The following is a 17,226-nucleotide window of genomic DNA, read 5'->3' as shown; positions in this document are numbered from 1 at the left end:
AGACTCTGAACCTACATATTACCAGAAACTGTCTGTCAGCATAAACCATCACAGTCTGGGGTTTCTGCATCGGTTATGGGAAAAGTTGAAACCCTTCAGAACTGCATATTTGATTCTTTACCAGAAACCATCTAAAAAAGAAAACATTTGTTCAATGACTGCTTCTAGGAGATCACAAAGTGAGAGGGAATGGTTTCTAAGATTGCGGTTTCTCTGGCAGCTTGAAGAGTTTCGCTGATGTGTTTTCGCACAACTTTCAGCGGGGCTAATTTCACTAAAATTATGTGAGGAACATTTTCAAAGAACTAATAGCCAAAACAAATCAAGACTTGCTGGCTGGCTGCTGCCAGTCATCAGAACATTGAAGGCTCCAGAATTTATCAGATGCTACACTTTTCCTAGAATTAAGCAAGCTAGCCAAGTTTGCTGTATTCTCATATTATTGTTGGCTTTTTTTGCACTTTTTAGACTTTGTCAGCCAAATATAATACTGTTTTTACTGTACTTTTCATTCTTAACTAACTTAGTGGGTTCAATTGCTTTGAACTCGCTCCTTAATACTTTAATTTTGTTTTAAAAAAACACAATCGCATCCTCGTCTGCCTCATCTACTCTATCTAAGTACATTTTGAGAGAAAATAAAACTCAAGTAGAAGTTTTTGCAGTACTTAACTTAATTAAAAAGTGTAAAAAGAAAATTCTGCACAAGAACTTTAAAAGAAAAAAGGAGCAGAAACACTCCCAGTTTGCCCATTGGTCTAGATCCATTTGAGGAGACTGAAACACTTAAGAGGGAGGGAGGGAGAAGGAAAAGTCCCCGACAGCTTGGGGATCTTTGAATCACTTGCTTTGACCTGTCAACAGGTGGCAGAAGGAGAGGTTTGGGGAGTGCTGCTCAGTCCTTCTGAGAAAAGCAAAGGAAGAAAGGAAGAACGTGAAGGAGAGCTGAAAAAAACACCTCAAGGGTAAGCTGCTTAATTTGTCATCCATTCTTTCTGTTTGGTTTGAAAAAGAACAAAGAAAAATGACAATTTCTCAAAGCTTATTAATAGGTTTATTAGAGTTTTTGTGTAAAACATGTCTAAAGATACTAATAATCTGGGATAAGTATGTAAAGCATGTATTTTTATTCACTTTTATCTATCTATCTATCTATCTATCTATCTATCTATCTATCTATCTATCTATCTATCTATCTATCTATCTATCTATCTATCTATCTTAAATTTTAAAAAAGCATAATTTGGATTAGGGTTAGAGTTTTTCGGAAGGACTCTATTAAATAAATCAAAGTGATTATTTTCCCAAAGCAGTAACTGTGACAGCATCTGTCGAAGCGCATCACTCATGACTCATACATCAAATGAATAGCCCCATTGTGCTGTCGATGATCTCCTATTATCTGTCAACAAAGACGCGGGCATTCATTTTCCCTCTGTGATAATAACCCAAATATTTACAATAATTTTGTGCCGGGGGGTGATAGATACTCTCTCAGGGCTTTCGATCTGGGAGATTTACCTTTAATGCTACTGTGCTGGCTCCGGGGATACACAGAAGCTTTCAGAAAATAGGCTGCAGATGTGGGCCTTCAGCCGTGCAAAATGTCAGAGAGGAGAGCAGGCGGAGAAGAAAGGACAAAGACAAGGCTATAACCCTGAGTGGGTGGCTTATAAAAGGTGGTCAGGTTGCATAATTTGACTACTTTCTCTTTGGTTGGTGTATTTTTTGATTCACCTCTGCTGATTCCACATGACCTTTAAAAGAAACTGGAAATATGTCATTATTCTCAGTGTTTATCTACAGTATGTATGGACTTCATGAATTCATATTCATTGCTTTTTATCAGACGGCTTTTTTAAATAGAAGAGAGCCCCTTGGCTCTAATTCCAGGTCTCTCCTGAAGACTTCTTGTGGTTTTTGAGGCAGTAGGAGGCAGACGAAATCATGAAGTTAAGAGGTCTGCTCTCGCGCAGTAATTGCTCTCAGATGCATTTTATCATTTAACTTTCCACATTCTGTTTGCAAGCTGTTTGCAAAAAGAAAGGGGGAAGAGCGTCCCGCTCATAAGAGCATGAATGACCTTACTGTATCTGACCTCCATGCTTGTTGGTTCGTTCCAGAAGGACTTGTCCCTCGCTGAAACCTGGTGAAGTAGTCAACCTTGTGTCTGAGGCTTCACGACTCTCTGAAGAGGAAAGAGAAAAACTCTTACTCTACATCCTCTCTTTAATTGTACCAGGACTTTCAGGTTAATGATTTTAGAAGACTTTCTTTTTGCAGTCTTCTTCTTTTACGCGTCAACAAGCATTTCTGTTGCTTTGACATTCACTAAATATCGTCCGGAAGGAGTTTTTTTTACTTTGATTTTTACAACAGGTTGAGTTATACTCACTTCCACGTTAAAAAAACAGACAGAAATCCAATCTGGTAGAGTTGCCTGCTCTCAGAGAGCCTTTCTGTGGTCCTGCTGTGAGTTCCAGCTTTAAAGAGATGAGTGACATTCAAGTGCGTTTGCCTTACGATTGTGGAGGACACTCAAAGCAAACATGTGTTCAACAGTTTTATGATAGTTGCATCCAAAATATGCACCCTACTGACAACAGTATCAGCCTGGTGCAAATATCTAGTTTGTCATCCTGTCGTTTCCATTCAACTCTCATCCCTTTTGTTTGATCAAAGCAGAATATGAAGGTGTTGTACCAGAACAGCTTGTTTTACATTCTCACCATGTAGAAAAACATCTGACTGCATTATGTTTCATCATGGGAATCTTTAGACAGACAACTTGGGTTGATTGTCAAGTACAAAAGGAGCGTTTGATAGTGAACTTATCAGGCTAAAGCCTTATAGTCAAAGACATTTTCATGTAACTTTCAAAAAAAGGGCAACAACAATTGTTTGGGGCACGCAGTTGGTTGATATGATATATCAAGGTCATAGATCACTCGGTCGAGCGAAAACGCTCATGCCAATTTTTTGTCTACGAGCGTGCCATAGGTTGTAGCAAACAACACAAAAGAGTAAGTAAGTGGGAAGAGACTCAGGTGTGTGGTACAGATTTCTACATTTATCAACCCAATACCCCTTGAGGACTACTTACATGCAGGCTAACTGTTAGAATTAAGGAAACTATGCGATCGGAGCATAGTTTGCCAAGTTCCATGACTAGGCTTTGGGCCGCCGAGGCCTTTGACTGCCACCCAAACCACATTGCACCGGCCCCTCCTGAGCTCTTCTGCAGGTGGTGGGCCCTCTATAGAATGATCCCACATTGCTCCTTTGGGCTTGATCTGAACGGGGCCCATGTCAGGTGGAGCCCTGGTCTCTGGGTGGAGTGCTCCTGCCTCAGGTGGAGGACTTCAAGTATCTAAGGGTCTTGTTCAAGAGTGAGGGAAGATCAGAGTGTAAGATCGACAGGCGGATTGGAGTGGAGTTTTGGGGCCCGTTGTGGTGAAGAAAGAGCTGAGCCAGAAAGCTCTCAATTTACCGGTTGATCTTTGTTCCAGTACTCACCTATGGTCATGAGCTCTGGGTTGTGACCGAAAGCAACTGAAATTAGCTTCCTGTTGGGTGGCTGGGCGCTCCTTTAGAGATAGGGTGAGGACACCCGGAGAGAGCTCGGAGTAGAGCCGCTGCTCCTCCACATTGAGAGGAACTAGTTGAGGTGACTTGAGCATCAAGTCCAGATGCCTCCTGGACGCCTCCCTGGAGAGGTGTTCCGGCATGTCCAGCTAGGTGGAGGCTCCGGGGAAGACCCAGGACACGCTGGAGAGAATACGTCTCTCAGCTGGCCTGGGAATGCCTTGGAATCCCCCCAGAGGAGCTGGAGGAAGTGAGGAGAGGGAAAATCTGGGCATCTTTGCTTAGACTGCTGCCCCCACAACCTAGATGAGCGGAAGAAGATGGATGAATGGAAAGCATAGTTTTTACAGGTCTGCACACCTAATGCACGCAGTATTTGCGAGTGGTTAGTAAGAAATTAGCTGAATAAAATATCAGGAAGACCATCTGACGTGAAAACCTCTGCAAAACCACCAGTAAAAGCATATTCCCTGAAGGAATAAGCCGAAAGGTGAATAGTACATGCACCTTATGAACGACGAGAGAGTGGGATAGGGATGATAGCTTTACCCATGTGTCATAGATGCAACTTGCATTATCCTCCATATTCTTCATGAGAATGGGACGTTCCATTTTGACAAAGTCCCCTAAGTTGGATACAAGAGCCTCAAGGGAACGGCAAGTCACAACTGCTATCCCCTTAAGACCCAAAAACCTGCAGCAACTGTGCAGGTCCATGTGACTAAAGTCTATCATTACTGTTTTTACAGTGCGGCATATAGATTCTTGTTTTGTCTCTTCTATATACATTCCTCATTCTACTGATCAAATGAGATCAGGAGCTATTTCTAAAGACATACTGAACCTCAAGATGATGTAGTCGCATCACAACGAATCAGTCAGTAAGACAGAAACTGTGGTTTTAAGAGGAGCTCAAGGGTATTGCTATGCATCTATTTCCATGTTGGGAATGAGGTCACATCGGCTGCTTCTATTTACATCTCCAATGCAAGCTAATGATGAAGGTTATGTTGACATTTGTTTATAAATAAATAAAGAATGATAATCAGACCCACATATGTGGGCAATTTCATTTTGAATCTGCTGTGGATAACCTATGAAAATGTAGTTTTATAGACATGTCAAAAAGAATGATTGCATGCATAGCTGCTGCTTTTGTGTTTAAAGTTATACTACAGACACAGGATGCTCATTAGTAGTGCTGCAAACCCAACATTTATTTAGAAAATGACCTGATGATGACTTGCATTCATTGAAAACTTGACAAGGAACAATAGAAATTTGCATGCAGCGTCTCAAAGAACGCATTGGTATTTTCTACTGCAATTGCTTCTGTCAGTCTGGCTAACTGCCAAACACCATAGAAGAGTCTTCCCATCAATCCTTTTATCACATTCACTCTCAATCCTTCACTTAATCCATCTTGTTTTCCCATTTAATTGTCCTTGCTGTCTTTCCCGTTTCCTTTCCATGATGTCTCTTAACTTGATCACTTATTTACTTGCAAAAGTGTTTGGGCTGAAACAGCAACTCTGACCATCTCTTCTGAGAAAATATGACACATTTATGCAAATCTTTGACAATTTTCTCAACATTTCCAGCTGTTTTACAAGATGAGCACATGTTCTGAAAGTGGGTATCCAGGTTATTGGATTCTCTGCTTTAATTTAAGGAGAACAAAAAGAGTAATAAGAAGTAATTAATAACTAAGATGTAACAAAATACTATATTTTAAAAATCTGGGGTAGTTTTTAATGTTTTTTATTTTTTATTTAATGAGTGTCTTTGCGTTTACACAACTTAAAAAAGATACTGGCAGTCACATCAGGGTCTTACTGCATTGCTTTTTAAAAAAATATAAACCCAGAAAAATAATTCCAATCAGAGACTAGAGCAGCTTTCTAAACTTAAAAGAGGACATGCTATTTTGACAGCATGCAATTTGGCTTCTTGGGAAAACCACCACGGATTGGGGTTCAGATGACATCACCACCATCAGATGGAATGACATCATCAGCGGAAAAAAAAAATACATTTTCGCTTTTTGAAAACGCCTGACTGAAGCTTGCTTCGGAGTTTAGTGCAGAAAGATCGAGAAATTGATAAATGTTCGTTGCCAAGCACCAACACGTGCAAACTAAAACATGCCAACATGTGAACCCAACAGTAAAAGTTTTCTTTGATTAAATATACAGTATATGCCTCACTGAATCTGAGTGAACTCCTGCACCGTCTGTACAGTATTTCTGTCCTCACGTCTTGAATAAGAAAACAGACGGAACAAAAATGACCTTTTTGAAAACTCGAGACTCAGAGGAAGTGAAGTGCAACAGGAAAGATCTACAGTTTCACTGGTCTGCTCCACATTTTGCAGTTTAACAAAAAGATGCAATCAATACAAAAGAGACACACTAGCACTACAGAAGAAATGAAATGTTTCATATTAAAGCTTTGTCCATGTTTAGATTATCTAATGCAACTTTCAATAAAAAAAAAAAGTGTTTATCTTCAATATTTGTCATGTTCCACACTGATCATGAGATTAAGGTTGAATAAAAAAAGAGCACAGTAGAAACAGTAAAAACTCGGGCTTCACCTCTCTTTTTTATAAATGTGGATCAGAGTTGGTGCAACAACTCTTTTAATGACAAGTATTCTCATTAAAAAAAAAACATAATTATTCCTTTGATGTTTAATTGGTTTCTTTGTGTTCTTTAGTGTCCAGTTTCCTGTCTCTTTCAAAGAGCAGTGAGCTGCTGTCACAGTCGTGCTCAGGAACCATTTGGTGGTTTCACCCACAATCCAACCCTTCAATGCTGAATGTAAAGCAGGGAGACATCAGGTCCCATTTTTAGAGTCTTTGGTCTGACCCAACTGAAGATTTGAACCCACAACGTCCCAGTCTCAGGGCACACACTCTACCACTAAATCATTGACATACACAGAGTTCCACCGCTTATTCATGTTTATTTATTTGCGGTTTTACGTATTTGAGCATTTTTTTTTCCACTCACTCGACTTTTCTGGTTCATCACAAAAGCTTGTGACACTTGTATGAAACTTATGTGTCACCAGCTCGTCGGCTATCCCCCTCCTCTCTATCCACCTGCATGGAGAAATGGTATAAGCTGACTCAAAAGCGGCTGAGAAGAATCCTCATATGCTGAAAAAGATGACCGCGGAGGATAATTATCTTCCAGAGCAGGTGTTCATTATGGAAAAAATCAGAATATTCTGGAAGAAAATGCCCTCCCTCACTTACTCTTAAAGCACAGTCTCTTTATCTGTGTCATAAAGTACCGTATTTTCCGGACTATAAGTCACGCTTTTTTTCATAGATTTTCCAAGGGTGCGACTTATACTCAGGAGCGACTTATATGTGATTTTGTTAGACATAAATAGGCTCATATATTTGTTATTTTCCCCAATTAAACCGGTTTCCTTTTGGCGGTTTTTTCCCAATAACAACCACTAGAGGGCACTGTAGGTTTGTGTATCAGTATCTACTGCTGTCAGCTGACAGAAACGCAGAAGAAGAAGTTGCGTTCAAAACAAACATTCCTGATAATCTAATCATTCTCCTCATGGATGTTATGATGTTTTTCTCATTTGCATCAAGATATTATTATTTTTGTTTTTATTTTTCTCTCCCTGGGCTAATGCGGGACAACAAGCCATCAAACTGGGTTATAAACAGACAGAAGAGCAGCTAAAAACTGTCATTTAGGTGCAGCTCCTGCAGGCTAGAAGGTAACGATCGCCGTAAGAAAAAGACAAAAAACTGCTGTCCCGAACCCAGAGTGGAGAGATGATCATAGATGCTTTTGTGTTCTTTAAAATAAATAACTTAACCTCTCAACATCATCCGTATCTTCTGTGTATTCTAAACGAGATAAACTGCCAAAGCCTCCATCATGTAGCGATGAGGCTAAAAACTTCAGACAGCTTCTCCAATGGGAGTGTCTGGTTTATGAACACATTTTTGGACAAGCATTGAGCATTAAATTAGACGCACATCAAAAGATTCAGCGGACTCGAATTTGACGCATGAATCGCATTTGATGTCAAATGCAACGTTACGTCGGGCTTGTTGAATTTGTTCATAAATGTTGGACTATTCTCTTAAAACTGCGACTTATACTCCTGAGCGACTTATATATGTTTTTTTCTTCTTCATTATGCAATTTTTGGCTACTGCGACTTATACTCCGGTGCGACTTATAGTCCGGAAAATACGGTACTCTGCTATACAGTCTTTTGTTCTAAATAAAAAATATCTTTATGTTGAGCAATACTCCACTGTTCTTTAATAAATGCTTTACAAAGCATGATCAGAATTGGTTTTGATGACTATGGATTGGTAACAGACATTCTTCGGTGGCGGTTTTCACGGATTCGGTGTTTCTGCGGATTTGGCATATTCCTGGATGTCTCCTAATCACCCCAAATATGGGGGAAATACTGGATGTGTGAGCCTGATGTTTTCACAGCAATAGAGGGTTAATACTTCAGCGTCTAAAAGAAGTACTAATAAAACGCGTTTTATTATATTTCTAAAAATATAACCAAACAGACATAAATTCTTCTTGTACAAAGAGGAAGAATGAGATAAAGAATTTTCACATTTTGGCAACTTTTTGTTTCAAATATCATGAGAGATATTGTCATCTATTTTTTCACCATTTAATGGAAAACATTTCAATTTTCCAGTATTAGTTTTGAAAAAATGTTTCACTTCCTCAAATTAAAAATTAAATAATTGGTTAAATAATTAACCAATGCTCTTCATGCTTGCATTGCTCTCCCAAAGTTTGTTCTCCACATGACTTTACTCTTTTTTATTTATTTACTTGCCTGACGTTATCAAGTTAATAGTAACCTGGTTGCTTGTCTTTGTAAAAAAAAAAAAAAAAGACTGAAAAATGACCTAATCATGTCCCCCCACCTTCCTCTGCAGAAATGACCACTAGACTTCTATGGAGGGCTTCGTGTCTGCTGGTCCTACTATGCATCGTGTCACATTGTGTGAGCCTCACGGACAACCAGCCGGGTCCCTCGACCACAGAGCAGGGAGTCACCTTCAGCCACGTCTATAAGATTGACATCCCGGGGAGCTCTGCTGGTACTCTAGAATGTCTGCAACCCAAGGACGAAGCAGGTTGTACAGCAACTGAAGAAATGAGAGAGGCAAACAAGAGCGTATATAGAAACAAACAGTGATATGTGAATGTGTATTTAATAATGAGGCACTTCAAGATCTTTTAAGAACTCAAATTTTAGTTTCCTTGTGTCACGTTCTCAGGCCTGCAGACGGACGTCGCAACAAACGGAGAAAATGACATCGTCTTCAAACACAACATCCGCTTGCAAACACCCAAGTGTGACTGTGAAGAGTCGGAGAGCTTCAAGTCTCTGTTGTACAGAGTTAATGGACTGGAAGAGGAAGTCAACTACCTAAAGACCCAGTGTGCTCAGGGATGTTGTAAAACAGCAGGTAGGCTGTCACAACCAATACAGTTAGGGCGTGCAAGTGGAAGGTTACCACTGTTGTATTAAAGGCATGTCAGCTATCGGAAATAATGGCTTAGAGCACATGTCAAAGTCAAGGCCCGGGGGCCAGATCCGGCCCTCCGCGTAATTCTATCAGCCCTTATTTTATTGTTATTAATGGCCCAATGTTATCTTGCACTTATTTTTAACTTGGATGGTTTTGAGAAAATACATTTTTATGTAGATTAAAATATTGAAAGATATTTAATGCTTAAATCGATTTATTCTGGAATAATATTCCTGCCTTTTTATTGTTCAGAATTATGTAAAAAAGTTATGGTTTTAAAGTTTTAAAAATTGGCATTGTGCTAGCTTTTTGGACTATTTTGGCATTTACCAGTATTTTTTATTCTATTTTGGTGTTTAGCTAATATTTTAGCTGCATGTTAGCTGTTTTGGCAAATTTAGGATTTTTTTCAGTTTCTATAGGCTATTTTGATGTTTAGCTATTTTTGAGCAACATGCTAGCTGTTTTGGCTAACCTTTCTTTCTTTTTTAGGCTAATTTGCATTTAGCTAATATTTTAGCTGGCTATCAGCTTCAGCGTTTTCAGCTGTGAGCTTCAGTGTTTTTAGCCATCAATTTCAGCATCTTCAGCTACCAAATTCAGCTTACAGCATTCACACTAGCATTATTGCAGGTAATGCTATATATCTAGTTCATAATTATGTTAAAGAGTTATGGTTTTAAAGTATGCCAACATATTTTTATGTTATATTCTAAAATGCTTTGTGTATTATTGATAAAAATAAAGTAGAAGCAGCTACAAACAGCTTAACCTTGAGATTTTTTCAGGAGTGGACACGAGCTGCAGTGGCCATGGCTCTTACCAACAGGAATCCTGCAGCTGTGTCTGTAATCCGGGATGGGAAGGCCCCGATTGCTCCGTCTCTTCCTGCCCCGAAGAGTGTAACGACAATGGCCGGTGTGTTGATGGGAAATGCGTGTGCTATGAGGGGTACACTGGCGAGGACTGCAGCCAGCTGACGTGTCCAAACGATTGCAACGATAAGGGACAATGCGTGGATGGAAAATGCGTGTGCTTCTCGCATTTTACCGGCGAGGACTGCAGTACCCCAACGTGCCCTAATAACTGCAACGGGAATGGGCGCTGCGTGAATGGCCAGTGCGTCTGTGATGAAGGCCTCTTTGGAGAGGACTGCTCCTCAGGTGAGCACTAAAGATGGGTGAGGATGAATAAGGCAGTGAAGGTATTTAAATGACATTTTTGATAAAGCTTAACAACTCTGAAGCACTGCTCACAGAGATGGGATTATCAATTAACTTGAGAAAGTACAACACAAAATCAGTAGATACATTCCTAATTGACAGTATTATTTTAGATAAAGTCACAGCTGCTCACAGAGGAGCAAAGAACTTTAAGAAGGTGCAGGAGTGTGTCAAAAAAAAAGTAACATCATAAACTAAACTATTTACGTAACATGAACATCTCATTCACTTGAAAAAAGGTTTTTATCATGAATCATACTCAATTTTTTTTGCATTAATGATTAAATAAGTGAGTGAGTGAATGAGTAAATACATAAATAAATGAATAAATAAATAAAGTTGACTTTGTAAAATGCATATTTAAAATCTGATTATGTGGTCAGGTTGGTCATGAGCTTAAAAGTTATAAAAATAAACAGCAATAATCAATCACTCAGTAAAATCTATTTATATTGCAATTTTTATAAACATTTGGATTCTCAATGTTCAATAAAATTGAAAAAATATGCAATAGAGAATCAAAAACTGTTACGATTGGAAGTAAAATGAAATATTTTCATTTGCTTTTTTCAATAGTCAAAACAGAACAAGGAAATTTAAAATATAATAACATGAAATTGCATAAAATTTAGGGAAATATATCAGAATTCATGACAAAAATAGTAATAAAAACACAGACTTCAAATGTCAGTGACTAAAAATAAACAAGGTAAAGAAGGTAGATTAATTAAAATGACTAAACCAATTAAGCAGGATTTAATGTTACAAAAACTAAGATTTAAAGAAAAAAAACTGTGTAATAACTTTAGTTAAAAGGTATGAAAAATTTTTGACTTAAAAACCTTACAGAGGCAGAGGCTCTTGGGTCCTTAGGGTTATCTTTCCATAGGCAGAGGTCGTAACGGTGAAACGCCGCCTCACCACCAGTTTTTATTCTTAAATTGGGACTTGAAACTCAAACCTGGGGACCTGGAGGGAGTTCTGTCCAAGACGTAAAAAAAGATCTGAAAAAGAGGAAGGGTTAAAACCATAAAGAGAAAAGAAAATGTTTAAAAAAATTATATTTTTAATTAATTCTGAACCTGCCAATGCAAAGATCTTAAAACAGAAATAATATGAGTTCTCCTTCTGGTCCCTGTTAAGAGGCAAGCAGCTAAGCTTTTATTAAATCTCTGTTGGAGCACCAAGTGATGGCGAGCATTATGATATTATTCTGACCCATGGAATTCAAAGCATTTCTCTCAGCAGTCACTTCAAATCCAACCATCATCTCGCACTTTTGGTTGGCTGACCTGTGTATTTGGCCTGAAGATAACTAATGACATTAGGTCACAGAATACCACAGGAATATACCGAGACCCGTCAGGTTTTTTTAGGAGCTCCGTACTGCTTATACCCTGCAGGAAAAACATCACCTTTCCTGCTAAATTCTTTCCTCAACCACTTATACAGGACTGCCTCAGGAAAGGAGAGCAAAATTGCATTCTTGAGCAATTTTGAGCCAGAGAAACAGAAATGTGAACAGTGGCAGCCGAGCACAGAAAGAGACTTCGTGGTATCAGGGTAAATTCTACATGATACTGATCTTTTTGTGTTTCTCTATGATATTATATTCTAAAAAAATGTATTTAATCTTTAAACTGTTTTTACTCAATATAATAAACATATTCATTATCTTCAAGGAACTTCATCACCTGTGCACAGGTGATAACAAGATAAATGCCTCTCTCCTCACAGTAGCAGGTCAAACTCAGAGTTTCCTCATTTCTGGCAGAGAGCAGTGAAAGGCCGATCTGCAGCTCTGTGTGCCGGTCCTGTTGAACCAAAGCCAACATCAATATTGGCACCTTGTGAGTGGAGAAGTCATAGTGGAAAAGGAAAGAGGGACGTAAAAACAAAAAGTGATGTTGTTCTTAGGTGTAGGTAATAAACGCCATAAATGCTTGGAGCACGGGAGCAAAAATCTACACATTCTTTGTTTTATGTGGCCATTTTTCATTTCAGCTCCAGGATGTAGATGTTGATCTACATTCTGATATATGGCAGTGATAACAATGTGGGGTATTGCATTCCTGGTTGTAATGTCTTTTCATGTTTTTAGCATCAAACTGTGCCTTTCTGCTTTAAAAACCTTTAGAAAAGAGGGCGATGGTTAAACAGATTAGGCCCTTTTTCTAGTTTTAACGTACTCATTTATTTATTCCAGTTTCTGTGGTCGGCCAAAGTTGTTGAGATCCGTGGAAACTGTGGAAAATGCTTTTAACTTTAAAGTGAAGACAAAAGACTTCCTGCCCTGATTTTCTTTTACCACTTATCAATTACAGAAACTACTTTTAATTGTTTTATTCAAGGCTGCTTAGAAGCATTACCATTTTTTTGTTGAGTTATTGCTCAGTTTTTGTCTGGAATCAGCTCCTTCCCACTGTACTTTGTCATGATCTCCATTTTAAAAGTGCGGTCTCTTACCATGCAACCACTAAAGGAGCCATGTTTATTTTCAGATGGTTATGAAACATCAGATCTAAAAATATTGGACTAATTTTGCTGGAATGACAACATTTTAGATTTTTGTTAGAATGTTGCACAAGAAAAAAGGTCCCTCCCAAAAGAGGAAAAAAATAATACAGAATACCAGACGTTTTTCATTTAAATAAAAAAAAAGTCTTCCATTGGAACTAGTTTAATTTGTCTTAGTCAAATTATTAAAATAACTTAAGTTAAGATAAGTCATTTAAAGTCAAATATTTCCTTGAAATTACCTATAAATACTCATATTTAGTTAAATTGCCCAGATCATTTGGAAATATTTTAAAATAAGAATGTATTGTAAAAAAAAAATCAATATAGGTACATTTATATACATAAATGCAATACTTTTCATCCCAAAATATCATATTTTAAGCATACAAAAGTCCAACTACCCTTATTTCTAGATCAAATAATTAAAATTAGACACAGTTTATGTAAATTATGAGTCAAAAATAATTTGTTTCATTAAAAAAAAATACTTAAAATAAGATGATTTGAGATCAAATTACTCAAAAAGATTTATTGCCTTAAAATAAGCTCTTATATCTCACTGAAAATTTACTAGTAAGGTAGTTTTCTCTTACTTCAAATGTCACAATATATTTAAACTAGAATACTTGGTGATATTTTGTGTTTTCGCAGTGATATAAACTATTTGAGAAGGTGCCTTCAAAAGGCCTTAAGGTAAATGTCATGTGGAGGCGTCAGCTAAACTGAGAGATGTGAAGACTGACAGCCAGAGACAGGGGGATTCAGATAGCAGTCGATTTAAAAATAAACCTAATTAAAGTCTGCTTCTCCTCAGTTCTATCACCTCGGGGTCTGCGGTTGGTCCAGCAGACTGACGTGTCACTCCTGGTTGAATGGGAATCTGTTCGAGGGGCTGAGTACTATGTGTTGAAATACCATCCCAAGTATGATGAGGCTTCAATGGAGCAGGTAGCCTACGTTTTTGCTGTTTGATTTAATGCAAGGGTCCCCAAACTACGGCCCTCGGCCCAGATCCGGCCCTTCTCCACATCTGGCCCAGCCCCCAAAACGTTTGGCTAAATTGGACATTTTCCCAGATTTTTAGGCTAATTTGGAGTTAATTTAATATTTTAGTTTTATACTAGCTGTTTTGGTTAAATTAGACATTTTTTCAGTTTTTTAGGCTAATTTGGCATTTGGCTAATATTTCAGCTACATGCTGGCTGTTTTGGCGAATTTAGAATTTTTTTGTGTTGTTTCAGCTAATTTAGAGTTTAGCTAATATTCTAGCTATATGCTAGCTATTTGAGCTAAATTAGACATTTTTCAAGTTTTTCATTCTAATTTGGCATTTAGCTAATATTCTTGCTACATGCTAGCTATTTTGGGTAAATTAGGATTTTTCTGTTTTTAGGCTATTTTGAAGTTTAGCTAATATTTCAGCTATATGCTAGCTGTTTTGGCTAATTTAGAATTTTTTGTGTTTTTCCAGCTAATTTGGCACTTCGCTGATATTTTAGCTAGCTTAGCTTCAGCTTCAGCATTTTTAGCTATCAGCTTCAGTGTTTTTAGCTATCAATTTAAGCATCTTCAGCTATTAATGTATCACAGATATGTTTTTTCTTTGAAGATTACAGAAATGAATCATTTAAAATTTGGCTATGTGTGGCTTTCTGGAAAACTATAAATCTTTACATTTAGGCTGTGATTGCTATTCTGTTGGCCTACAAACCGACCCCGGCCCCCCATCAGAAAAGAAACTAGTATGTGGGCCTCACAAGAAAAAGTTTGGTGACCTCTGATTTAAACCATTTAAAAAACTTTTTTTCCCCACAATGTCCTTAAAGTACCTTCTGTTTCTCTAGATTCGGATTCCCAACACAAAGAATTCCTACCTAATCACAGATCTGACTCCAGGAGTTACCTACATTGTTGAAGTGTACGCTGTCATCAGACAAATCCAAAGTGAAGCAGATATGATTGAAGCCACCACAGGTGAGTACAGACACGTGATCAAGATGAAGAACCTCAAAAAATGGCTTTCTGTTACTAAAATTAGATAGACAAAAACGCATAATTAAGTTTAAATGAAGGTATATAGATGGTGTGTGTCCAAATTCAGGCCTAAAGGGCCGATGTCAAAAATGTTTTTCAACCAACCTGACATTTAAGTTGCTTACTGGCTAAACACACCTGATCTAATCAGTAGCAGATAATGCAGGGTTTTTAAAAACTAGGAGGAGGCCAGCCTCCGAGGACGGGATTTGGACGCCCTTGGTCCAAAGGGTGAGGCTTAAATGTGTTTATATAAAAATACTTAGTTTACAGAGTTGTTAGAAAAAAATAAAATAAATGTTGAGTAAAGAACTTTAAAGTCCCACTCCTATAATTTGTTTATCGATTTTCAAAGTGTTCCTAGTCATCTTTTACTTATGATTATGTTGTTTTTAGGAAAAATCCTCTGCCGTTTTCCAGGATACACTAGCTGCGCTTACATGTACAAAATGTCCTTGATCGGGTCAAAAGTGGAATTAGAATAAAACTCAGATTGTAACAAACCTATACGTACGCTACACATTAGATTGAAATAAATTATTTTGACATGCGCAAAACTATCTACATTATAGGAAAAAACTGTAGAAGAAGAAATCACCAGTTCTGTTGGAAACAAACAAAACTGCAACTTTGAGCGAGATGCTCCTCTGAGTGTGCTTTTATTATCATTAATAATATTTTTAAGTGACTACTCATAATTTTTTTAGTTTGTGTGTGCTCAGTTAAGACATTTAGCCTTGGATGCTCTTAAAATCAGTGTGGGAAATGCAGCAATGTGCATCTTGGCTTCACGAAAACATGTAGAAATAACATCATATTTTGTCTGGTCACGATTGGAAGCACGAATTCACATGATTGTTTCAGAGGACTAATTGGAGAGCGAAGCAGCATCCTGCATTCAAAAGCCGGTAGCTCATCAACAGTCCTGAAGCCGCTCAGAGACACATTTCTCCCAGGAGAGATGTTTTTTTGAGTCTGGCAGTTTGCTCATATAGAGCAGCGAACGGTCCGAAGCGTGTACCGTTCAAATAGCCCCCCGCTTGCAAACATAAAGCCATGAGTCCGGCTGCAGTTGATTGGTCCTGTTTGTCCTGTTAGCGCCACACTGTCTATGCATGATGTAAAATCCAGGGTAGTGATGACACACAATATGAAAGAGTTGTTTACCTGCACCACAATCGGCTCAACAATCGGTATAACCCACCTATCTCGCTTGGTAGGAAATTTGGATCCAAATGAGTCTGATCCAAATATGCTTTTTCAAAATGCATTTTTTCCGTCTGCTCCTGATTCATAACGATTTGAACAAAGAAATCCTCAGAAACAAAATTTTAAGCTTACTTTTCTTTACATATGTCTTCTAACGTGAGAAAAATGATGTTCAAAACTCCAAAAACAGGATTTTCATTGGAGTGGGTATTTAAGTAAATTGGTTGCAGAAGAAAACAGTGGAACCCCTGGGCTCCAGCAGGACCAAAGTGTTAGCAGAAGGTGATATAAAGGCTTAGTGGAAATTCATCCTAACACATATGGGACATTTATTTTTTTTCAGAAAGACATTAGCATCATGTCTTGATCAGAGGAGTCTTAGCGATTCATGAACAAATGACTTGGTTGCCTGTTTTAATTATTCTAAATCAGCGCTGATGACTAGTTCTTCACTCATCCTTTACTCTTATTTATTTAGTTTAATGTGTTGTGCTAAAAAGCAATGGACAAGGAATGAGTCTGTCATTACTAAGTGTTTCATTAAGCACTGGTATGTTAGATGTGAAATCTTAAAGTAATTGCATGGAAATGCCTCCATGGATGTGTTAAATGTAAACCGTGGCTTACAGATGTGGTAGCGGACAGATGTGTAAAGTTAGAGATTATTTAGCAGAATTAATGGCAGTGAAAGAGCTAAATAAGTGGGAGATGAGTTTTCCTTTGGAAAACCTCTTTAACGTTCTCACATGGGCGTAAGAAAACACGACAGCACGCAGGTTTTGACTGTACGTGCGGCGCACTGAGAATGAAGCGGGCATTCCACCGTCTGCATAGTTTTCATTTTAACTTCAAACGATGGCCGACTTCAAAAGACACTCGAAGAAAATGTTTTCCTGTTTTCAAAGGAAAAAAAGCTGGAATAAATTATGATTCCTTTTCTCTTGGTGAGTTTGCCATTTTGTCCATATGTCGCAAATCCAGAGGAACCCTGTCAGCGCGGTAGCATTCCGCGTTGTCCGGCCCTCATCTGTAAATGTAATTACATTGAAAACTAATTTCTTAAAAGCGTATTCTTTTTCTATGGAGGTCCACAGCAAA

At 38.1% G+C, this 17,226-nt stretch overlaps 1 protein-coding gene across 1 annotated transcript in view; it reads left to right on the top strand.

The window, feature by feature from the left end:
* Nucleotides 1-746: 746 nt before the first annotated feature.
* tnn (tenascin N) overlaps nt 747-17,226 on the top strand; it is a 42,283-nt gene continuing 25,803 nt past the window's right edge. The window contains exons 1-6 of the mRNA XM_036216453.1: nt 747-965; nt 8,543-8,743; nt 8,888-9,079; nt 9,931-10,305; nt 13,700-13,833; nt 14,730-14,859. Coding sequence (XP_036072346.1) covers nt 8,545-8,743; nt 8,888-9,079; nt 9,931-10,305; nt 13,700-13,833; nt 14,730-14,859 — 1,030 coding nt within the window. The 5' untranslated portion in view covers nt 747-965; nt 8,543-8,544. The remainder of the gene's footprint in view (nt 966-8,542; nt 8,744-8,887; nt 9,080-9,930; nt 10,306-13,699; nt 13,834-14,729; nt 14,860-17,226) is intronic.

This window comes from Oryzias melastigma, linkage group LG17, assembly GCF_002922805.2.
Source record: "Oryzias melastigma strain HK-1 linkage group LG17, ASM292280v2, whole genome shotgun sequence".
NCBI classification, from domain to species: domain Eukaryota; kingdom Metazoa; phylum Chordata; class Actinopteri; order Beloniformes; family Adrianichthyidae; genus Oryzias; species Oryzias melastigma.
The sequence above is the reverse complement of the archived record's forward strand: the minus strand, read 5'-3'. Positions and strand labels throughout refer to the sequence as shown.